Source organism: Pecten maximus, chromosome 12 (genome assembly GCF_902652985.1).
Source record: "Pecten maximus chromosome 12, xPecMax1.1, whole genome shotgun sequence".
In the NCBI taxonomy this organism is placed as follows: Eukaryota; Metazoa; Mollusca; class Bivalvia; order Pectinida; family Pectinidae; genus Pecten; species Pecten maximus.
The window spans coordinates 19,699,089-19,725,366 of record NC_047026.1 but is presented as its reverse complement, the minus strand read 5'-3'; the positions used below and the strand labels follow the sequence as shown (position 1 = coordinate 19,725,366).

At 33.7% G+C, this 26,278-nt stretch overlaps 1 protein-coding gene across 1 annotated transcript in view; it reads left to right on the top strand.

The window, feature by feature from the left end:
- Positions 1-26,278, top strand: part of LOC117338907 — a 57,727-nt gene that overhangs the window by 29,189 nt on the left and 2,260 nt on the right. Inside the window, exons 9-21 of the mRNA XM_033900272.1 lie at positions 786-878; positions 1,001-1,718; positions 3,681-3,850; positions 12,963-13,112; positions 14,963-15,122; positions 16,902-17,125; positions 20,716-20,892; positions 21,174-21,228; positions 21,631-21,734; positions 22,469-22,570; positions 22,974-23,072; positions 24,747-25,458; positions 25,747-25,916. Of these exons, the coding sequence (XP_033756163.1) occupies positions 786-878; positions 1,001-1,718; positions 3,681-3,850; positions 12,963-13,112; positions 14,963-15,122; positions 16,902-17,125; positions 20,716-20,892; positions 21,174-21,228; positions 21,631-21,734; positions 22,469-22,570; positions 22,974-23,072; positions 24,747-25,458; positions 25,747-25,916 (2,934 nt within the window). The remainder of the gene's footprint in view (positions 1-785; positions 879-1,000; positions 1,719-3,680; positions 3,851-12,962; positions 13,113-14,962; positions 15,123-16,901; positions 17,126-20,715; positions 20,893-21,173; positions 21,229-21,630; positions 21,735-22,468; positions 22,571-22,973; positions 23,073-24,746; positions 25,459-25,746; positions 25,917-26,278) is intronic.

The following is a 26,278-nucleotide window of genomic DNA, read 5'->3' as shown; positions in this document are numbered from 1 at the left end:
TTCATTTTTTTCTTTTAAATTGTCAAACTTTTGAAAGGTTTACACTTTTTTTTCTTAAAGTTTTTTCTATTATTTTTTTCCTGAGCTGTTGATAGTACATTAAACAATAATGAACTAAACTAAACCTAACCAAACTTTTAAAAAGGTGATATATGCACTGTTTTGTTATTTGTTTGTTTTCTTTTGTAGTATCAATGACACCTTATATTCAAAGAGTTTTTGATACAATTGTAGAAAAGTTATATTCATCGACCTGTAAACAAATTTGTTAATGGGTTGTGCTTTGTAAGCTCGATAAAGACGAGGCAAAATGTTTCGTCTCTCTAAGATTCGTGATTCATGCTAAGGCTCAATGGTGTTGATGGTTGGAACCAACAAAAACAAAACTATTTTTTTTATTTAAATGCCAAAATCTAGATGGGAAGATGCAAAACACTCATCATTCAGTAAAAACTCTATGTTTTGAGTACTTGTCCTATACTGTCTCCATGTGAAGGTTTTTAGAAAACAGTTATTTTCTTCCCATCCCTTTCTCTCCAGTTTGATCAAAATCAAGATCAAAAACAAAGAATTTATCATAATCGAAAACAAATTATGAGCATCATTAGATTGGGTCGGTCTCCAAGTCCTGCGCCATTCCGGATTTGAAGTGTTCCAGTTGTATTTTTGAACCATTTTACTAAATGGTTTCTATGCGTTTGGTCATTTTCAAATCCTGTCCTTATAATAGTTGAGAGAAGTATTAATGTATGTATGGCCATGTGCTTTTCTCTTCTCTCTCTTAGGAATGCTGAAGATGACGACATTGGGACTACCCCCTCCAAGCCAAGAAGAAATGTGCATTAAGGAAGCTCCGGGGGATTACTGTATGCTCGCTGGTGAGCCTCTGTAGACTATGTATATTGTTCTCACTTTTTTAAACGGCCGATATACATGAAATTGATTAACTCATAAAATGTTCAATATATCGTAATTGCATTTATTTTATTTCATACATTAGGTGACTTCCGGGTGAACCACGTGCCTGGGTTGACTGTGCTTCACACAACATTCCTGAGAGAGCACAATCGCATTGCTAGTCATTTCACCCGGATTAATCCGGGTTGGGATGATGAGAAGACATTCCAGGAAACCCGAAAACTTATCATAGCCATGCTACAACACATGGTATTCAACGAATTACTTCCGTCCATTCTAAACGAGGATCATCTGGTCAGGTACAACATCCGCTCCAGCCCTAGAGGTTACGGTGATACATATGACCCCAATACTGACGCTTCTATAATGATGGGATTTTCTGCAGCTGCTATGCGTTTCCCTCACACGAGAATCCCGGATGTACAGGGAATGGTAGACGATTCATTTTCGTCACAACGGAATAATCTTATATTTGCCACTTTTGATAAACCAAGATTCATTTTAGAAAGAATGGGTCAAGCTTTAAATGACTTTGCTAGATGGCTTATTTCATTTCCGGTTATGGAAGACGATCGATTCGTTGAAGATGGAGTACGAGATTTCCTTTTCTTAGATAATAGAGGCCATAGCTTTGACCTGGTAGCTTTGAATATACAGAGAGCACGTGACCAAGGTATCCCGACATATAACGAGTGGCGGAAGTTATGTGGACTTGTTCCCGCAACCTTCTTCAAAGCTGGGCCAGGTGGTCTCGTTGACCATGAACCGGACGTTGTTAGGCTACTTTCAACTGTATACCAGTAGGTACATTTTACGAAATTTATATGACTGAGGAAATTATTTCGTTTTGTTTAAATGCAAGCATGGTGACTTCCATAGATTTGAGGAAAGAAATATTAAAGGTAGATACAGAACACGCTTGAAAATACGACATCATGCGCGGAATCAACAAAAGTAGAAATAACCCTTTTCTTTTTTATATAAAGTATCATCTGATACAGAAAACTACGAGACAACACAGTGCATACATATGTGCGTGATTTGACTGGCGTAGGATTACTTGATCTGAAATGCACACGTTTCTTTATATTAGCATTACGGATGGTAAAGCCGAGTCGACCATTTCTCGATTCTACAAACAGGCCATACCCCCTGGTGGGATACAAATTCCCCCCTGTAACTAAAATTTGTTATCCCGGCATTTCTGGATAAACGCTATTTACCGTATTTCATGTTTTTTTGGTTTTTTTTTTGTTTAACAAATGCAAGACGAAATTTGGCTAAATTTAGAAATCATGTGGAAACCATTACGTGATTAGATAGTCAAAATGGCGGCTATTGACAAATATTTCGCTAGCTAGCATGGTATTATATGACGCTAGAGTATCAAAAAACATTAACTTGAATTGAAGGCGTGTTACAGAAAAAATCATTGTTATCGAGGTTTTCTTAAATTATTCTTTATCTAGAAACGTTAAGACCTGTGAATAACATATAGGCATATGTCAAAACACCAATATCGTTTTCAGCCTAGTTAGACCGTAGAATCAATTCAACATAATATCAAATGTGTCATTAGTCACTCAGAGAGAGAGAGAGAGTATGGTTAGATCTGGTTGTTTAAATTGCAATATTTACTGAACTAACGCATCGGTTGGTCGTAGTGGATACAGCTTAATGCACATTTGCTATATGAAAAACTTTTTCCCTTATAGTATCTCTGATAAATATATATTTTTTAAACTTTCAAATTTATTTATTGTTTAAAAAAATAAGTAAAACGATAACGTTGTTATTCTCGCCATATACAAACCACCTTTATTTAAAACCAAACCCGATTAAAGTAATCACTATTTCTCAATACATATGTTGTATTAGTTATGTTATTGTTCAGCATGTCCGGTTATGATTTACACATCAAAATTAGTTTGCACACAAGAAAACTTCAGATCCTAGGGTTCATATCAAGCACATATAAACAGGTGTAGAAACTGTAAAAATGTATGGTTCTTTTCACCACAGGATCCGCTTAGTATAATTGAACTACCACACATTCTAGCGTTTTGATTGGCTACATATGGTCCTGATCTAGGTTATTTGACTGATATACATTCTGGGTATGGCTATTATACAGTTATATGATGATGCTACCGCTGTTCAATCTAACACCAATTATCAAAACACGCGAAAATTGTATAATAAATAAAATAAAGATACTCATTTTAGATTCATATAATCAAAGAATTTGACACATGCTTTGATTTTCAAAGTATGCATGTTTTAACCAACACGAACATTAACATTTCCATTATCACTCATTTTGAAATATATATTTATCTAGATTGAATTTAACTGATAAATGCAAAATTTCCCTAGATGTTTTGAAAAGTTGACCATATTCTAAAAGTTAAGATAAAAAATAGATACGTGTAACTAAACAGGACTTTCCTATGGACATAAGACTAGACTTAAGACATTATTTCTGATAGTTCTCTAACCATAACATCTTATTGTAGATTTTCATTTACAATTTTCTCAAACCCTGACGTTTTTAGGGTCTTTGACCCTTTGATTTTACTTATAAACATTATAACAGTTTTAATAGGATTGGCATTAACCAGTCACCTGCTGGATCAATCATTTCTGTCAGTAGAAATGATGCTTGTGCTACTAATTGCATGTTTTGCAGCCTCTGTTATGATTTCAAATTTTATGATAATTTGATGATGATATTTTTTTTTTTTTTTTTTTTTTTGTAACAGTGACGTGGATGATATTGATTTATTTACTGGGGGATTGTCGGAAATCACACTACCAGGAGCAGCCACTGGGCCAACGTTTGCTTGTATTATTGCCACACAGTTCCGGAGTGTAAAGGTCGGCGACAGGTTTTGGTATGAAAACATGCATCCGATCACCGGATTTACTGAGGGTAAGTTTCGCCAAGGATTGGGTTCGATCATATTTCATCAAAGGCGACCAACCGTTCTAATGTAAATTAAAATTCTGGGCATCTAGGTTAAAGTTTGAATATAGGTTGGCAACTGTAAAGTACATTAAAACTTCCAAAATGGAATTCGTGTTCTACAAAATTTACTTAAAAAAATCAACTCCTCTCATATATCCAATAATATATTTGTTTTATATGGTTGTAATAATATAGTATTAAGTCGTGTATGTATTAACTTTATTTTAGAACAATTGAAATGAGATCAAGAAAATTCGACTGTCCAGAGTGATGTGTAACAACCTTGACGTACCAGCCATTCAACCAAACGTTTTCCGTTTCGTTGGCGACGGGTAAGGAAACACGCATGCGTAGTTTCTTAAAAGAAACTGAATACAGCGTATACGTTTTTGATAGGTTATTAAAATACTAATATTATGCAACACAATTATTTATTTCTGACAAATATAATACTCAAATACAGAAAACATCACGCCGTACATCGTCTATAAGCAGGCAAACCCCATTCACAAATAAGGTTTGCAATCATTTGATACAGTTTTCACATTCGTCAAAACACAATTCAGTATGTAGCTGATATAGCAATGTCCGAAAACAGAAAATCGTTCAATATTTGATACTACAAAAAAGGTTAAAAGTAAGGAAAGCACGTGTATATTTAAAGTTCTTTCAAATGCGAATCAAATCTAATAATAAACTTAGTCAATTGCGTCTCTGTATCTATATATAGTTGTTGTAATTGACCAAGGGTCTGTGTAAGTCTATAGAAGGTTTATATTTATATAGTTGTTGACCAAGGGCCTGTGTAAGTCTATAGAAGGTTTATATTTATATAGTTGTTGACCAAGGGCCTGTGTTAGTCTATAGAAGGTTTATATTTATATAGTTGTTGACCAAGGGCCTGTGTAAGTCTATAGAAGGTTTATATTTATATAGTTGTTGACCAAGGGCCTGTGTAAGTCTATAGAAGGTTTATATTTATATAGTTGTTGACCAAGGGCCTGTGTAAGTCTATAGAAGGTTTATATTTATATAGTTGTTGACCAAGGGCCTGTGTAAGTCTATAGAAGGTTTATATTTATATAGTTGTTGACCAAGGGCCTGTGTAAGTCTATAGAAGGTTTATATTTATATAGTTGTTGACCAAGGGCCTGTGTAAGTCTATAGAAGGTTTATATTTATATAGTTGTTGACTAAGGGCCTGTGTAAGTCTATAGAAGGTTTATATTTATATAGTTGTTGACCAAGGGTCTGTGTAAGTCTATAGAAGGTTTATATTTATATAGTTGTTGACCAAGGGCCTGTGTTAGTCTATAGTTCTAAGGTTTATATTTTGCCCTCGTTTTATCGCTTTTGAGTTCGAATTTCGATTTCGTTTTCATACATGTTGATTTTTTTCTGCCATCCCACCTGTCTTTCTGAAATTGTCCAGAACATCCGAATTTCTCCCCTTCAATAAGGACGTAAGATTTGTAGATGATGCCCCCATCCCATGATTTGTAAGAGGCGACTAAATTTGAAATCTTATCTTTTCTCTTCTTTCTCAACAACTTTCTTCTAATGTCTCATTTGACTTTGGCGTTTAGTGTTCCGCCCCTGTAATAAAGTCTTTTGTCTCTGCATGTCGCACGCAAGGGAGGCCGTCCTTTAATTACCTTAGCTGTTAAAAGAACGTTAAACAAAATAAACCAAACCAAACTTGGCCGAGATATACCGTATTATATCAAGTTGATAGTTTCTTCCCCTGCTTAGTGCTCAGCATTTTGGATTGGAGTGGGACGACTGGTTCGCCAGCTGTCAGTATAAAGTGACCGGTTGGAATGTCCTCAGCAGTATGCTTCAGTGAGGTCGGCATCAGCTCCGTGCAAGAAGGCAAACACGAACATACCGCAACCTCCCAAAACACACTCACTACACACATGTATCTCGTACAGAGGGGAGGCCGACTTACGTTAAACAATGCAAACACAAAATAAAACATCCAAAAGAAACTCAAAAGTATGAAATCATTGTTTTTATTTACATCCTATACCCACATCAGATATGATTGGCTATCTCGTCGTATTTTTTTATTTGTTTTGTTTTTGTAAACAAACACGTATTATTATTTATATATATGAAAAAAAATCGTTGTTTTAGTGAATGTATCTTATTCTCATCAACAAGAATAAAAAAAGTAATGTTTAAATTTTGTTTTTCAGAAACGCCCGCGTGCCGTGTGGAGAACTTCCGGATATAAACATCGAAGCATGGAAAGATGGATCGTAAAATATGTCCTGTTTACTTAAATATATTGGTAACATAGTTTATACTTGTAAAATTACGCTAAATTTTGATAGAAAATTGAATGACTGGAAATGTATTTGGCATGACTTATCAAAAATAAATGTCACAATAGTTTTCTGACGATTTTGTAATTGTATATCATCATTGGGTTTGTTTTCTTGGTACAATTCATCCTACCGGAACCGAAGGGGACTATATTTTTACATGTTGTCAGTTCTTCTGTCTTCCAAACTTTAATTGGTCCAGGTTCTATCTTCTACAACACTTCTGACGTGGCTCACATACGAGGTAAGACGATGTGTCGGGTAACAAAAACAGGCCTTAATATAGTTTTTTGTCATTGACATTCATTCAAGAAAAAGTTTATCCAGGCTCCATTTCCTACACTACCTGTCACGGGACGACGTAGGTGAGGCAGTGTATCAGGTATCAAAGGTAGGTCACAATGACCTTCAAATTGTCCTTTGACTAACATCAAAGAAAAAGGTTTGTCCATTCTTGGTAAAAACGATAATATCCCATTCGTTGGAAAACTTATTCGCAGTATCACAATTTTCTTGTTAAAATCAAAACCTTTATAGTTCATTGAATCATGACATTGAAAATAATAGGGGTTTGAAAAACATCCCTCATGTTTTTAGATTTTAAATATAAAAGAATATCTAAAAATAACTATTCCATTGAAGTACAATTAACCATACCACTATAAACGTTCCCTTTATGAAACCCCATTAATTCTGAGCATTATACATGGGTTCATATGCCCATATTAATGCATAGCATTAAAGAGTGTTATGTCATCGGAAGCACTGACAGTACAGAAAGAGAGTCATGCCGCCCACATGAGGGAACCAATATTCATCTGTCCAAATACTGTAACAAATCGGTGACACAAATAAATACGTATTAAATGTATACCCATTATTATTTTTATGACACAGGAGAATAAAATGATGGATAGGAGGGGGTAATCTAGGTACAAAATATTTAAGATATTTCAGCGCCCTGGATGATCTAAGGGTTCCAAAACAAACGTATGTGGGCGTAACGTATGTAATCGTAACCTCTGGAGTATCAAGAATGAAGCTGTTTTGGAGGAAAAAAATCAATCTCTCTATGAAAGAGTATCGAGATCAAAGATTTGGCGAATTCTGATGTGCAAAAGAGTATTAAATAATACTGCTGATGAAATTAGATACTTTGAAAGGTAAACATTTAACGATACGCATATTCATGTGGGCGATAAAAACGCACAAGAGATTTTCGTGTAATTTAGTTGTGTCGAATTCTCGAAAAAAGCCAAAAAGATTGCATTTTCCGGAGTTGAAATCACTCGGTTGAAAGCGCAGTAAAATTAATCATAGTTATGTTAAGGAAACTATCAACATCATTTTCTTAACATTACTAAAATCACTTATTGCAGACCTTTCCCACCCTTTTCCCATTTTCCCATGTCTCACTACTATTACTTTGCCATAAAGAGGGGCCGCGGTGGCCGAATGGTTAAGGTGTCCCGACACTTTAACACTGGCCCTCCACCTCTGGGTTGCGAGCTCGAAACCTACGTGGGGCAGTTGACAGGTACTGACTGTAGGCAGGTGGTTTTTCTCCGGGTACTCCGGCTTTCCTCCACCTCCAAAACCTGGTATGTCTTTAAATGACCCTGGATGTTAATAGGACGTTAAACCAAAACAAACAAACAAATTGCCATAAAGAAGAGAATTCTTAACTACGTTTCTGTACATATTCTTTTTCTGGACAACAATATTTGTAAAGTGGCAGAGCTTTAGTGATTCAGTCATATATATCATTCTCATTATTACACGTATATTCCATTACATTCATCTATAGAAAAGTATAAATGTTTCGTGAAAGTGATATGGTTAAACTACTTTCATCCATTGTTTCTCTTTACTTAGCACTAATACACTGTGGTAACCTCTCACCACTAAAACACATCTGTACATATACTTCTGGCTATTTATAGTACTTAAATACATATTTGTTTTTATCAAACGTTAGGCTATTGTGTTTTTATAACTACTTTTCCGTCGATTGAATTCAATCTGTGCTTCTTTCTAATGTCCCTTTGGATATTGCCTCTCCTTTGGCGTTTGGTTCAGCATTCGCCTCGATGAGGAAAGCTGCGAGTCCTGTCTCCTGGTCGGGACATAACAGAGTATCTACATTTGTTGCTGCTCCTGCTTAACGTCAAAACTTATTGAGTGGGGCGACTGTTGTCAGTTAAGTATGACTGGGCTGTGTGTCCTGCTAGATGTCTTCGGCAGTATGCTTCTGTGATGTAGCACTATAAAGTCGGCATCACTTCCTTTCATCACAAAAACGAACACACTGCAGCCTCCCGAAACACACTCTCGCTACTCAATACTCAATATATTCAGCTCACACAGTTCCCTCTCTATTCAAGCATTACTGCACTATAATAACCATACACACATGGTGTATAAATGCAAATATTTGTTCGCCAAATGAGTTGATTTGTTGTGTTTTTTGTAATTATTTTTCCGTCATTATAATTTAATCCATGCCTCTGGGGTAAATATCAATATTATCGCATCAAAGGGAACATGAATTATGTCAATCTTTGCGTTCTTGTTTAAGTATATAAGTTGCAATTGTATTAGATTTAATTTCAAAGTTTTCGAGACATTATTATGGAAATATGGAAACTAAGCATGTGTAAAACATGTCCTTATCACAGGATATGGACTTGATTTAATATAAGACTCCAAACCGAAATCTTTCTAGGTTATCGGGAAACAATGGTATAAAATGGTTTAAAATATATTGCAGTTTTGGTTTAAATCATTATGCCAAAATCATCTCGGACCAGTTCGAAAAAAAACTTTATGAATATTTTAGCAAGGCATTTACATTGTCATTGTTTTTAGAAACAACGATTTAATGTTTTTTTACGATGATCTTAATTTAGTATCAACCAGTCAATATTTGAAATTCAATTCAAATGATGTCCTTGGCCCCATAGCAGGTCATATAAAAACGTTATTGTAGCGATTTATGCTCAATAATGTCTTTGAAAAACAGTTTATCCATTTGAGGCCATATCGTGATTCTAGGTTTATAACATCATGAGTAAAAGTTCCTTTCAACGACACTTTACATGGTGTACAATCGTTTTTCATGTCAACACAGACCTCTTGACCGAACACTCACACTTAACTTAAAATAGACACTTTTCATACTTACAAACGAAGATGGAGACCGTGGCTGTATATACATCGTATATTTCTATATAAAATCACGACCATTACATTATGGAATATAAAATAGTGTCCATTACATTACAAATTATTTATATCCATCACAATACAAATCGTTTTTGTCCAAAAGACTACAAATTATTTATGTCTAAGACACTACAAATTATCTATTTCCATTGCACTATTAATTAGGAAATTATGCCCATTACACTATAAATGAGAAAATTATGTCCATTACCCTATGAATGACACCTTAGGTCCATTACACCATAAATTATAAACTTATTTCCATTACGCTATAAATGATAATGTTGTCAATTACGTTATGAATGAAAATATATTCCAAGAAACTATAAATTATGACTTTATGTCATTACACAATAAATGATAGAATTATGCTAATTATTGCTTTCCCTCGGTTATTTAATGTTTCCAGGTGGGTGATCAGGTTGCACACTAGTAAATACTTGGTTTTCACCTGAGCGGCCGGGATTCGATTCCCCAACCGGGCGTGAAAAGGTATGGGGTCACCTGCCCGACCACGTGGGTTTTCTCCAGGTACTCCAGTTTCCACCAAGAGTAAGACCCTTCGCACGCTTCCATCCGGTCCAATAAGAGTGATTAATATATGTTAATGTTATTTGTTTCACAATTGTTGTGAAATAAAAAAGTTTACAAGTTTCCCAGTAAAATAATAACTGTCTCCGATTATGATATAAAGGAACCTAACCAAGTCATTTGAGAATCGTGTGAAGGGACCATCTCAAAGGTCTCAATTACCACTTAAACGGAAAGAAAATGATGTCCTGTCTACTGCGAGACATAAATATTATGTATGTACAATGTAGAAGATTATACAGGTATTTCACTAGATGCTTGGGGTACGGAACGAATTGTTTCTATTCTTGTGTCAGGTGTGTCAACAGGTATATATAAAGCTATTTCTCTCCAGAGAGACAGTGAGAGACACTCTGACCGTGGGTCGTAGTTTTACCTGTTGTGTTATATATAGATGAATTCTTCTCCTTTATTGCGTTTGTTTCCACGTTTCATTTCCTGAATTACACGACCACCGCGAAAACGCCAAATATATTATGGAGAAAACAACATATTTTGCATCGCATATGCATTCAATGGGATGAAAAAGCAAGCCGTTTTAAACAACAAACCACATCACTTTGTTTTAGGGGTCAATAAGCATTCAGAAGGTGTCTAGTCATAGGATACTAAAATCACGGCAAACATCCAGGATTAAGGTAAGGAAACCTAGCCTGAAGATGTTTTAATACAGATGGCTTTACAATGGGGTGCTTTAAAGACGATATAAGGACCTGTTGAGATGTAATGTTTTTAATTATTTCCTGTAAATGTATTTCATTCTCTACATCACTCTCATTCGCTACATTAGATAGATATTAGAAAGAGACATTCCATTCAACTAATAATTTTAAAGACGTTTTCTTAACCCTGTGTCACACAACATATACATGTACACCCAAACCTGTATTACAGCTCGCTTCCCTTTGTTAGGTCGGCACGGTCGAACCAATACGTAATGGCCTAATTAAATATTGGTAACATATTAATTATATAAATTTCGTCATCAAGATAAGATTTCATCAATGACAACGCAAGGCAATTTTATGACGTAACGACAAATGGACACTAGTCCAGGAACGACCCGAATACGTCACTGAACATGCCAACCACTGAGTGTTCTCGTCCTTGGTTTTGACCGGTGTTTGATAAACAGATGACGCTGTCTTATCCTAGCCTTGGGGTTTAAATTAAACCTACCAATGGCATTAGTTCGTATAAGGGGAAGCTATACATGTTTGATTAAATCAATTGAATTTACAGGGTCCGGTTAGAAAAAGTAAAAAGTATAAAACTGACACAACTGTTAATGTCTTTGGCATGTTAAACTAAGAAAAGGACTGGATTTATCTAAATCTGTTGATCCATTCAGGATATACGATTGGAAGGAACATTACTTTGAAAACTACATTTGAAAATATCATTTAAAGTAAGTATTTAAGACATTTTATTTCATTTTAATTATACGTTTTTATTTTATTGATTTTTTAACATTTTACTTCTAATCATCGTTAGTGATATTAAATCACAGTAATTTGATTAACTTTGAATCCTTGCTATTTTCATGATGTCCTGTTCATTCCATTGTTTTCAGCTTAAATCTCATAATATACTCTATATAATTTCCGAGACCCAGTTAATTGTACAGAAGTACAAAATTACATTATATCTGAAAGCGCTCAATAGCATATCCATTATTATCATCAAAAATGTAATACACTTTATGAAACAAATACATTTCCCCAAAAATAATACCAAGCTGATAAACGGTGCGAATGACGTCATTAATGGGTACGTTTGATTTTCGAACTTTCATACCAACATATTCTAATTTACGGTAAATAATACAAAATAAATATCTCCAACGTAGGTATCTCTTTATTCTCTTTTGAGTACCTCTATTTTCCATTAAAATGTCTTATCAGACAGTTATTTGAACAATTCCGTCATTGTTCATTTTATTTCGCAAACTGGTTTCATAACACAATTATTATCACTTAGTATTACATGGCAATTGTTTATGGTATTGTTCCCAAAACTGCTTCGGCATCAAACAGTTGATTAATGAAACTTGACAATGTTTTCTTTCAGAGATAATTTGAGTTTTTGTCTGATTAAACCTTATATTTTGTTGATACACAATGATCACCATCCTAGTTTCATTTTGAGACTTTGACGTAACTGGTATTTGACCTATACAGTGTATATGTATATATTTGTATGGCGGATGTCGTCAATGAAGCGAAAGACGCTAACCCCTCCGGAACAAAACGTCTTATTCTTCCTGTACTTTTTCAATTGTCTCCATGCAAATCTTTATTTTTTTTCATATTTTCCCTCGTTTCATCAGATCTGAGTTAGAATTACTGTTTTATTATGTCAGAATTATTGATTGTCCTTGTAAAATAACTTGTTATTGCTAAAAAGAGAAATTTTATAACAATGTTTTTTGCTCATTTAAGAATATAATATTTTATTTTTGAAGAAATCTAAATCTAATTTAAGTGTACTTAACTGACTCGGGGTTGTTTCAATTTAATATTAAATTGTTCTTATGACAATGTTTTTTTGTTAGTTTGTTTCTTGTGATTTTGGGGGGTTTTTTGGGGGTTTTTTTTTGGGGGGGGGGGGGGGGTTAATAATGCATTGTTCTTAAAACTTCGAACCAAAGTTACATATTAAGCAAATATAATCAAGGTAGGTAAACACATCACGTATTATCACTAAAACTGTTTGCCTCAGTGATCTAAATCTAAAACTTTGGAGTGAAATTAACTTCAAATTTACGCGAATCAGTATTCCTACAATAGATTTATCTGGATATCGATTTAAAAAGCGGTTTTGTAAATTTCATTTTAAGTACAATAACACATAAATGAAAAAAAACAGTTTCTTAGCTAAAGTAGGTTATAAGAATGTTATTTAATTTATATCTAATCTATCTTTTTCAGATTCGAGAGACATGGAATTATTGCGTTTATTGTTCGTTCTGACATTGGCTCGAACGATAAGCACACAGATGGAAAATCTAACAGAAATGGTAATTCAGTCCGTCAATGATGCTATTCTCATGAGTGAGACAGCACAATCCGGAACAGTTGGTAAGAAAAGGTTTTTTTTAATGTACACATTAGGAGATTGATTATGCGATTTATAGTATATTGTGCGGTATGGTTGATTGAGTGGTTTATATTATGTTGTGCGGTATGGTTGATTGAGCGGTTTATATTATGTTGTGCGGTATGATTGATTGTGAGGTATATAGTATTTTTTGCGGTACGATTTATTGCACCGTATTTAATATTTTGTGCAGTATATTATAATTTGTGGTAGGATGTATTATGTTTTCTCATATATCCCATATTTTGTTTTCTGTCATTTATGTTTATATTTGAACATGTATGCTTGGGGATACTTATGATAAAGCATATATCATAATCATTATGAATATAACATAACTAAATGAAAATGTTCAAAGTACAAGATTTGATATTACATTAACTTCATACGCATCGACCGGTGTGAAGGAAATGTTTTTTCCAGCAAAACTGAAAATCAGTATGCTATCAAAAGTGATTGTAGGTTGTTTTTCGGACATTAGTTATTACAATCTACACAACTGTGTGTTACATGTGAAATTTTCCTTAGGTTAATTAGCATATGTATTCCCGTCGGCACTCAATATATCTGATACGAGGCACATTTGGACCTTTACGGCACATGTACGTAATGCCATACGTATGTATAACTATTATGTATCGTAACTCAATTTAACTTGTTCACATCAATCCGTGGTGAAAACACTTAATTTTCCTGACTGTTAACTTTAGTGTATCTCGTTTATTTGATTAACATTCGAAGTTACGGTACTTTATGTTTAGTCATGTTTAGTCATGATAGAAAGGGATTAACTTTCGCTATATCCTCGGTTAATGAAGGAAATACGAATATATTTTATATACACATTGAAATGTATACTGCATACTATTTACAAGGCATGGATGCATAAAATTTAATATCTGCAAACTAGGTCCACTGGAACAACCGAAAATATCAGTCCCGTGAAATTTAATAACTATACAGTATGTACTAGCTGATGTTAGAACAGCGCCACACCACAGTCAAAAGAAACAGGACTATAAGATATTAGTTTTATCAACATATTTCCCTTCCTGAGAAACAACACCTGCAAATCCTCAAGTGCTTGAGATGGTGGTCCTTTTTTCGAAAACCGGTTACCCTATTTGAAGCATGAGTATTGGTCATTTAACTCTGACATATTGTTTTTGATATAAACAAAAAAACACTTTCAGCATTTACAATGCGTTGGTTGGTATAGTTCAAACTGGATACGAAATATATGTTAAAAATGATATACAGACTTAATCTAGAATAATCAACCTCTTTTTTCAGTTAGAACTACGATTTTGTTATTTTGCCGGTATACTCCGTTTTCTGAAATATTATTTTTCAGAAAACAAAACAAAACAAAAATCTGAAAATAGTACTTTAGCCACAAAAAATGTTTAAGGTTTTATCATTTGACATTACTTTAGCCACAAAAAAGTTGAAGGTTTTATCATTTCACATTAAGCCACGATTTGGAGAAATTCAGGAATATAAATTGCACATTCTTTAATCTTTATTTTTGTTATATTTTAGAGACAACTCCTGTTTAATAAATATTCCGATCGAATAGCATTGTATTAGACATTGTATTATAAAAACGAAACAAAGTGAAATAACGCATTCGTGAGGTTGTGACTATTGAAGAATTAGAGACAAGAAAGGATGAAAATATTCATGCTTCAAAATTATCAACGAAATTCAACAAAATAGTAATAGATATATCAATCAACAAATTTTTAATATTTTGTTGATAGGCTCGATAGAAAGGTGTTTGCGACCTATTGACTATATTTTAAGCACATTTTAATTGGATTACATTTAGGTGGTACTGATGAAAAAACAGCTGATAAAGCAGTCATGACAAATGGATGTACTTTATGGCAGCATTCTCTCTTCTCCGCCAGCCGCCACACAGGTCTTGTTCCACAAGCCAACCAAAACGCCGCTCTCTCCATTTCAGCATTGCGCAAGTTTAATGCGTTGTGAGTAAATTGACTAAGCTAAGTCAAATGTCGACTGCTGGTTTGAAAGTCGTGTTAAGATTATTAGTGAAATAAAAATTAATTTGTGAAAATTGGAAACAAAAATGAAAAGAAGGTTGTTGAGTTAAGTGCTTTTCTCTTTAATGTTTGAAATGTATTCAGATGAAAATCATTTGGAAACTAACTTGGCGGTATATTTCCTACAGTGTATTAAGATTCACAATGGTTTGGAGTAAGTTACTAATGTTCAGAAGTCGAATAACATAAAAGTATATAAACATTGTAAACATAATAATTGGTATTTCTATGAGCATCCCACTCTTATTTTTTATGAAATTGACGATGGTATTGATAAATCGAACAATTTTAGATTTTCTAGATATCGTACAAATTCACCGTTAAGGTATTTTGGAAGAATTATAAGATCGGTATCCATATCAATTTTCTTTAGAGTTTTCGTGAAATAATATCAGTTATTAAATATGGTTGGGTTATAGAGGTTAGATATAGCATTAAATTGTATCAGGTTTCACAGACAAAAATTGTGAACTTAAAACTGCAAATTCAAAATATTAAAAAAAGACCGTTATATATGTTACATATTTTGCCTTGATACTAAAGTATACAGATATTTTCAAACAGATTTATTGCGGTTATATACATCTTAAAATTCATTTCATTTCTTAAGTGACTGATGTTGACAACAACTCATCTGACCTTTTAATAGTCAACCTCTATCAAAAATAATTTGCTTCGCTTTAGCCTGTTTTTAAAAATCATTAAATGAAAGTGTAAGTTGCCCCTATAACGCGAATATGTTATGGATAAGACATGCGTTGAATCAATAGTAACATAATCATATAGAGTCACATTTTATTAAAATCGGTTTATGAAAATATCCATTCGCTTCAGGTTTGTCGTATTGTGTACATTTGTTGTAAACATAAACAAAATATTATCATTGTTCGTGAGAACACAATGTACATGCATCGCTGGTGGTATCTTACCTTACAGGTAAATATTAGATCATTTAGAGAAGAATTTGTCCTACGGGTGTAATTAGTCATACCTGCCATGTCACTTTTGCCACATATACAATGTCTATACAGGTAAGCATTATAGCGGCAGTACACATGGCACAGTGACGTATGAGTATATAGTAACAAAATAAATGGTCGAGAGAAATGATAAATATCTGTAATAAATAACAACAATAGCCAATAGATATCAGATATGATACAAAATAAATAACAAGTAGGTCACAGATATGATAAAAAAAACATCAACAAGTAGTTAACTACTAATTATAAAATGGTTATATTTAAATTTAAAAATTTAAAAAAGAAAAGATATAAAACTCACCTTCGGAGGTCTGGCAATACTACAAAGCGAATATCAGTACAATTTCCGACAGTTATGCATAAGAATAAAAATATTAACACAAGCATTTTAATTCCATCCATTTAAATATGTGTTTCTGTTATATTTACTACAAGCTGCAGTCTTACTTATATCTGGACCCAAGCCTGAAGCCTGAATTATTGTTATTTGTAATCGTCTCTAAACTACAATCATTACTTGATCGATTGACTTGAATATGAACCATTCCAAATCCCAGCCAAATTCCCATGTCAAAAGTATCATAACCAATATCTGACCATAGGACTTAAAGTTTGGAGGAAACGGTTGACTCTCATATATAATTCATAATCATAGGTTTCCATCTAATAGGACAAAACAGAACTTATAGTGTTGTTGATGGGTTTTTTTCAATTTTAGATCAGGAACCGCTGGTCCAGAAACAATTACAACAGATGAAGAGCTACTGCGAACATGGCGGTCACAAATTTCTTCAAAATGTACACCTTCGCCTATGTCAATGGCCTGCAGTGTGCTTGAGAAATACAGGTCTGCCAATGGGACATGTAACAATATCCTTAATCCATTTTATGGATCTTCATTCAGGCCACATCGGAGATCATTGCCTCCAGATTATGATGATGGTAAGTGAAATTGTACACTCATTTAAAAAAACTCATTTCAAATTAAAATTTGTTTAACGTTAATTGGTTTTAGAACAGGTACGAAACAGGGTATGAAGCTAATATTAACCCTATTAGCCCTGATGGAATATGGAGTTACTCTTGAGTTATTATGTTGTGACAGTGAGAGACTGAAATCATGAATTTTTGCCAAAAGTTAAATTATTCTCTCAACACAAGGGAGACAAATCATACTGCTCAGTAAATTGATTGATAACTTTTAGTTATTTCCCATATACTACAAAACAGTAACATACATCATAACAGTAATTGGAGTACGCAGAGTATTTTTAGACGGAATTTGCTCCATTCTGGTTCATTCTGAGCATACCTTATTCGATCTTACACGATGGAGTTTTCTAAAACGTTTGGGAATTCAAATTTTTAAGCAAACGAAGAAAACTTAAGATAATCACCTTACAATTGGTTGAAAATGTTGGCAGCCCAAAAAGGTTGCTGGTCTGGACATTCTGGCAGCCTGACCAGATTCCAGAAGCCAGGGCTGCCGGGCTACAGTTAGTGCCAATTCCTGTATTTGACAGTGACGGGCATTTCTAAGTTTTAAGATGCTTTCTGTTAGTTGTGGAGAATTGTGGTTTCATTTCATTTCAACAAATTTTATTGTTTTTAAAAAAACAATTGGATTGAACATCAGGCTTAAGCCTATTTCAAGTTCTCTCCGTATTATAATAATATTAACAAAATAAAAACATCCGGTATTAATAGCATACAATGTAGAGTAATATATAGTATTACACACACACACACACACACACTCGCACATGTTATACATGTATATGTACAGGGGAAAGAAATTCAAATATTCTATGTATATAAACAGTGGGTTTTCCATTACTATTATGATTAGAATTTATAGATTTGTTTGATATTGCATGTTATCTGCCTGGTGGGAGGTAGGTGCCTAGTCAAACCAAGAGTTTCCGACAAAAATGTCTATGAGGTGCTTACACCCAGTAGCCATCCACTCACACACCTGCCCCCCAACCCAGGCAGACACTATGCACATAAATGTGTTTTTAACTTTTTCTTTCCAACTTAGAATAATGACGGTAATTATAAACTCAGAGTATTAAATGGTTTAGTATTACTCATCCAAAACAGGGTCACCTACACAGATTCTTGCGCAAAACTGCACAGACATGAACAAAATTTTTAAGATGTTCATAATATCTCAACTATATACAAGGATAAATGACAAATAATTTTTTTACTAAGATCTTAATTTGATCAAAAATTTGATAAAAAATATAAATGTACTAATGAACCACTAATTCCTACGTTACAATGGTTTAGGTTGTCCTTTACCATTAGGACCAACTAATAGACATATAATAGACTTCCAGTACTAAGACTTGAATCAGACCCCGACTTTTGACTTAATGACTAATGTAATAGTCTATTTGTGTTTTTAATATATCTAATTACATTATCAAAGATATGAGTGTTTATATCATCACTGTAACTGTCAGAGCCATTTAGGAGTATGTCAATATGAAAATATTCCTGCTTATGTAGAGAATTTATTAGAGTATCTCTATGCACAATATAGTTAGGGCATAAAAAGAAAAAATGATATGAAGTTTCAAGTCCATATCCACAACTACAAACAGGCGATTCTATCAGGTGGTCTTTATAAAGATCATAATTTAATTGGCTTGCTACATTTCTCATTACCCGCTGATATCAAGTTTCGAAATTTTGTAATGGTTGGTGCATTTAATGTATCAAAATCAAGGTCATTAAACTCTCGTACCATGGAGGGGAAAAAACTATGAAAATAATTTTCAGAGTGACATAGTGGTGGGTTGAAAGCCCTGATGGTTCTTAAAGGGTAGTTCTGTTCATCAATATTATTTTTAAAAACGTTTACAATCTCAGTAAGATAGGAAGGTGTATCATTGTGTATTATTTTGTACATCAGCAGATATTTATGTTTCTTCCGTCTGGACTCCAATGTTTCCCATCCTAGCTCATTATACAATTTTCCATGTGAGGTTCCCCTACGTAGGCCAGATATAATACGAGCAGCTTCAATTTGAATAGATTCTAATAAATTTTTACATTGCTGAGAGCAATTATCCCAGATCACATCAGCATAATCAAGTATAGGCCTAATAAAAGCAGTAAAAATAGTAGTAAGTGAACTTCTATCAATTTTATATTTAAGATATTTCAAAATATTAAGACGTTTACAGGCTTTTTGGTAGATATTGTGAATATGATTATTTCATGTACCATCAGCTGAAAATAAAACACCAAGGTGACTATGTGAGTCATTATTTTCTATTGCTGTGTCAGCAAAAAATAGTGGTAAGTGTGTAGTATTTCTTTTTCTGGTAAATAAAACTGATTTAGTTTTTGAGGGGTTAAATATAACATCCCATTGTTTTGCCCAAATATTGATAGTTTGTAGATCTTCATTTAGTAAGTCAGTAGCAATAATTTTATTATCAATAATGGCAAATAATGATGTATCATCTGCAAACAGTTTTATAGAATTATTAACATCATTAGTTATGTCATTTATATAAATAAGAAATAACAGAGGACCCAGTACTGAACCCTGAGGAACCCCTGCATTGACAGTACGGAAAGAAGAGTAATGTCCTTCAGTAATGACTCTTTGTTTTCTATCCTTTAAATAATTCCGAAACCATTCCAATAATTTCCCTGTAATTCCACATTTTTTTAGTTTATACAATAGCCCCTCATGCCAAACTCTATCAAATGCTTTGCTTATATCACAAAATAGAAATTGTAACTCATTTCCTATATCTAAATTACTAGTGATAGTATGATAAATAGACAACAGTTGATTTACAGTAGAATCTTTTGGTGTAAAGCCAGATTGATGATTTGAAATGATATTATGTTGTTTTACTAAAGCAATTGGTAATTGATATTGGTCTATAATTAGTTGGTTCATTTCGGGCGCCATTACCCTTATAAATTGCATTAACATTTGCCATTTTCCAGTTATCTGGTATTTCCCCAGTCTGTAAGGTTTTATTAATAAGTAATTGTAAAGGTAGGATAATACTTGACTTGAGATTTTTCACAACCTTTGGTATAATTCCATCTGGACCAGATGGTTTATTTACATTTAACAAAGTTACTTGATCTTCCACATCCTGTTCTGATACATATATATTATCAAGTATAAAAGGTGTGTGATTTTCATCATTACTGGAAGTATCAAGATTTTGCAGATTATCAGAAGAGTTTGCGATAGAAGTAAAATAATTATTAAGTATCTCAGCTTTCTCAGTTGGATGATGTACTGAATTGTGGTTTCAATCAGTAACGATCTCTCAGATCTTAAATTGCTTCATCAAACGCAGTGTCTCTGTCTATTGTTTCAAAATTAGCTTGAATACATGCATATTTAGAAAGTTGTGTCTCAATTAGAAAAATGACGTTGCATGGTGGGAAGATCTTAAAGATGAGTATATTTTGATGTTTGGTCTTTATTTTCAAAAACATATGGGTAATATATTACTTACTTTGACACTGTGATATATTTCTTCCAGGCATTGATTCACCTCGTGTCCGAGCAGAAAACGGCTCGCCTCTTCCCAGTGCACGTGTGATCAGTAACACGCTACACAGCACAGGGAAGTCAAAGAGTAGTGCCACATTTACAGTCATGTACATGTCCTTTGGTCAATTTCTTGACCATGATATCACAAGTACTCCTTCTATGAAAGGTAAGAGGAATGTGATTGTATGATTATAGGATTTTTATATCCTGTCTAGTACATTTGTGATACCGACAGGAAATATGAAAGCATGTTACCGTATGAAAAATATACTGTAAACAAACAAATATTCGAGCGATTTAATTTCAGCTATTGAGCTTAATATTCATTTCAATAGTCAAAACAATTTTCCATTTTAATCATTTTGCCAAACCTGTTTAAATTCGGTAAGCCATTAAATTTTAGGGCCACAATATCTGCGTTTAAATGATATTTATTTCTTTCGTCAGACCAGAACAACAATCCAATTGACTGCTGTATAAATAACAACGCTGAGCAGTCAAGGTACGTCAAAAGTGTGTTATAATATATATCCAGTCCTTCTAGCCTTTAAAATATTAAAATAAAATATTATTAGAACGCATACATATGTCGTTGATTTAAAACAAATACTGTAATTTCTATGACTGTAATTACATGTATTTGTTATTTTACTCTTGAAACAATTGATAAAATAGTAAAACTAAAGTTTACAACAAATATATATTTGGTATAAGGGATTGGTTGTCTTGATCAACGTCATGTACAATCTTATACTGATTTTATTGAAATGTTAAAGAATGAATTTCAACGTCAGTCAAAATCAGCTTATGCAATAAATTCGTCTAATAAAATAGAAATACAAAATAAAAATAAGTAAATGAAAAAAACGCCGAAACTGATGAGTAATGTTGTGTTCCTTCTTAGTGCCTGTTTCCCAATAGAGGTTCCCGATAACGATGAGAGATTTGCCGAAACCTGTATGAGCTTCACCCGGTCGGCAGCTGCAGTTAACAACGGTTGTGATCCTGGTAAGGTCAGAGAGTATGTTGAGAAGCCATTACATAAAGAAAAGTAAATTATATATTAATGAAAAGTGATCTTTAGCTGTTCAATATATACATGTTCTTGATATTGTTTAACTGTTAATCCAAAAATAAAATTCAAGATCATTTCCTTTAAACTTCTTTATTCGTCTTGATATCTGAAATTCTATACCTTATAATATATATTTCGACTATTTTCGTCCTATTCCTTTCCTTAGTTCCTTTCACACAACGAATAATTATGTTATGCAGTATGTTATTTGTTTTCTTTGTTTCACTTTGATTACTGTAAATCACTTATATTACGAGTTGAGTCTATTTTCGCGTTAACACGCGAGGAGAGTATTTCGCGAATTCAAATCTTTCGCTATTATTTGTGTGAAAATAACACCTCTGGATGCCGACCAACCTATCGGTTAGTGTACCAATAAAGGGGCCTTGCAGAGTGCATGACTTATAACTCATCATTCGCGAGTTTAAAGTAATTTTATATCAGTGTTCGCGAAATCACGTAATCGCGAAATCTGAAGTGATTTGCAGTAAGCAGGTCAGTAGATAACCCATGTCGACGGTTGAAAGTCTAATATTTCAGCTCATGTATACGTATTCATTTTTATGATATTATGAAAGTATGTGTCTTGGTAATTTTAATGAACTAATTTGTTGATTAGCGGGAAGTATATGAATGTATAAATTTACGTACTCTTTCAATTATTCAGACTATCGTCAACAAATAAATCAGCTGACTTCATACATTGATGCGTCCAATGTGTACGGGTCTACCTTGGAGACACAAGATCGACTGAGGGAGAAATCAGGAGGTATAGTATTGTGTAACGTAAATAATTTTAAATAATGTCTGAAAGGCAAACATAACTAACGAATGGATGTCCGATTATAAGTATTGTCACTAGTATATATGCAATGAATATGAAATTCATATCAATATTAGTTTCATAAATGACATTTGCATGAACTCTACTCCACTCTATTGACTACTTGAAATCGTTTATTTACTTTTTCGACAATAAAACACCTAAGGAAGGAAATTCAGTGAAAATTGGGCTGATCCTTACCGATAACATGGTATCATACCCGGGATATTGTGTTTTTGCCTGTGATGTTATGGCCATTCATTTTTAATTTAACATTTTTTCTGAATGCTTTATTTTGCATTTTCTATGCGATTTTATCATCATTTATGACCATTTCCTCCTTTTGCAGGACGCATGCGCATATCAGACCAAGGCGATTTACTCCCGTCGTACAGAAATGATACTTGCATACTACCTAATACTCCTGGAACACATTGTTTTGACGCAGGTATTGTATTATATTGTAGATTATAATTAGTAAATTATTTCATTAAAAATGTATATGACTATAAATAATCTGGATTGTAATAAGATAAAACAGACCCATATTCATTTCTTCAATACCGAATTATCACCATGCAGTGATGTACGTGAAGTTAACATTACTTTTAATGTCGTTAGCCTCGGTAATTATACGAATTCGCGGGTTGATAATTCTTGGCGTTTACCTAATTCAAAGTCAATAATGGTGTAATGTTTCTCATGGGGAAAACTTTCATCATTCGAAACTAGGTAATATTGATGTCAAATCTTTACAAAATGTGTGATTTTTACGTACACTTTATTATTTAGCACGTGATAGATATGCATTTCTCGTCACATCTCTATTTTTACACGGTAGTTAATTACGTATTAATATCAATAAAATTATGTTAGGCTCTGGTTCTTTGAAAATGTCATCTCCAACAAATGTAACATTGTAACAATTATGAAATACAGTTCTCATCAAGAAACCAATATTATCCTCTTGTGTGAAGTTTGAAATATTCCCAGCGAATCAATATTGATATATAATTAATACCTTAAGATAATATTCTCAGTTGTACAATCTTTGAATTGAACTCTGAACTTTTAAAGAGGTACATATACACTAGTTTAGTAAACTGTAAAGCGAATTTTAGAATGAATAATCTTGCTTATATACATGCCGCGCGCAGTAAAACAATGAATTGAAAATAGCCAGTGTGACACGTTTAGGAAATGCTGTAGCAAGAGACGTATGTCAGTAGTATAAAGATCTAAGTATCATTAAAAGTGTATTGTCTGAATCAGCTCAGACATGATTTGTAGGAGGGGTTCGGTAGAACGGTGCCACGATATACCCTGTATATAAAATTTTCAAAACACGTGAGAAATGAAATGATAAAGGAGGGGTGTCAATGTGGGTTTTTCTGTGGCTAATCAATTATAAGGTTAATATTTTACAGGAAGATACTTTAAGATCAGCTGCATATTGTATTATGTTCAAAACATCATTTTTTATGTTGGCTCATAGAAAATTTGGGGTCAAAGTGGGAGGGTGTTTTATTGAAGTATGTACAAACTACAAATGTAAATATCGTAGTGAAAATATCATTTTAGTAATTGCTGTTAAATAGCTGGCAGATTTTAAGAATTCTGTTGAAAAAACAGTAAAGAAATTATAAAGTATGTTAAGTTTGCATGATTACCGAATATTCTATTTTGATATCAAAATGGATTTTTTTTAGAATTTTCTTAAAATATTTTATATCAAAATGTTAAATACTAAATATTGATGTTGATTTTACACTCGATATGAATGACATCATAACATGCAGTCACACTGCGTGCTAAAACTAGCGGTATTTTTCATATAGACTATGTCATATCAACTGTTTCATTGCAGCTTAATGTAAATGAAATAGTTAATTATTGTCGCTATGATCTATTTGATGAAGTACCATTTGATTGTGATATCATCGTCCACCTTATGGTTACAATTACCACTCCTTAATGATCAAACAGGTACTAGCGTTTATGGTATGATCTATACTATCTATAAATGCTAGGTTTACATCAGAAAACTATCAAACATATGGACATTTTAATAACTTAGTGGGAAATTCTGATGTATGATTATTTTTGCAAAATTGATTCACAGGTGATGAAAGGAATTCGGAAGTGCCAACTTTAACTACATTGCACATTGCTTTCCTGAGAGAACATAACCGGATAGCGGATTCCCTCAAGCTGTTGAACCATACATGGACTGATGAACAGATTTTCCAAGAGGCGCGAAAAATTGTTGGTGCATTACTCCAACATATAACCTATAGCGAGTACCTTCCTAGAGTGATTGGGCCAGAGCTCATGGACTTATATGAACTGACACCATCTCCGAGTGGATTTAGATCGGTTTACAATGACACTATAGATGCCACTATTACGAACGCATTTGCAGGGGCAGCTTTCAGATACGGACACTCACAGATACCAGATCAGATGATGTTAGTCAATAAAAGATATAAAAAGAAAGAAATAATGAATTTAGAAAATCAATATTTTAAACCAGATATCATGTTTGAGAAAAATGGCCCAGAATGGTTAGGACGATGGCAAGTCACTCATGCTCAGAACAAAGAGGACAAATCAATTCAGAGCAGTGTGAGAAACTTTCTATTTTTAGACTCAAAAAACGACAGCCTTGACCTGGCTGCTTTGAACATGCAACGAGGTCGTGACCATGGCTTACCTTCATACAATGCCTGGAGGTTATGGTGTGGCCTTAACCCTGTCGAACACTTTGGTTATCGCAAAGGAGGGCTGGTGGACCATTCACGAAATGCCAGAAAAAAAATCTCTAGTCTTTACAGGTACAGATTCTGTATTATTATTTTTTGTTGGAGGTCACTGTTATTGATTATTAAGACATGAATAATCAGTTGAAAACGGCAAAGGTCTTTGCAGAAAACTGAGCAGAGTATTGTTATCTTCTAAACTTATATATAAAAACCAACGAAATTGAATGAATCTACCTAAAAGAAAAGCTTTTATAACGTTATGTAGTTTTAACTAATATTATATATCAAAATATTATTTTATGTATATATTCCTAGATTAAAATCCAACTAGATTGTTACATATAGATATGCTTGTTTCAGCTCTCCCAACGATATCGATCTCTATAGTGGAGGCCTGTCCGAAGAACAGCTACCGGGTGGCCTAGTCGGTCCAACATTTGCTTGTATCATTTCCCGACAGTTTCGAGATTTACAAAAGGGCGATAGATTCTGGTATGAAAATGATGCGCCACATACCGGATTTTTAGAAGGTATGTATGAAGGACCCGCAGTGGCCGAGTGGGTATGGTGTTCAGACACTTTATCACTAGCCCTCCACCTCTGGGTCGTGAGTTCGAAACCCACGTGGGGCAGTTGTCTGGTACTGACCGTAGGCCGGTGATTTTTCTCCGGGGTCTTCGGCTTTCCTCCACCTCCAAAACCTGGCACGTCCTTAAAGCTGGCAGTGCAAGTTAAAAAGCATCCAATTGAGATTAAAAACATAATACGCGTGCAGATTTCCAAAAATCGTTTCCGAGACATTCCCCAGTTATGGTAGTGTCTCTAAGGACGGGCAGACAATTTTCTTTTTTGTTATGCGTGGATACGAACCGTTTGTGCACATGTCATAACG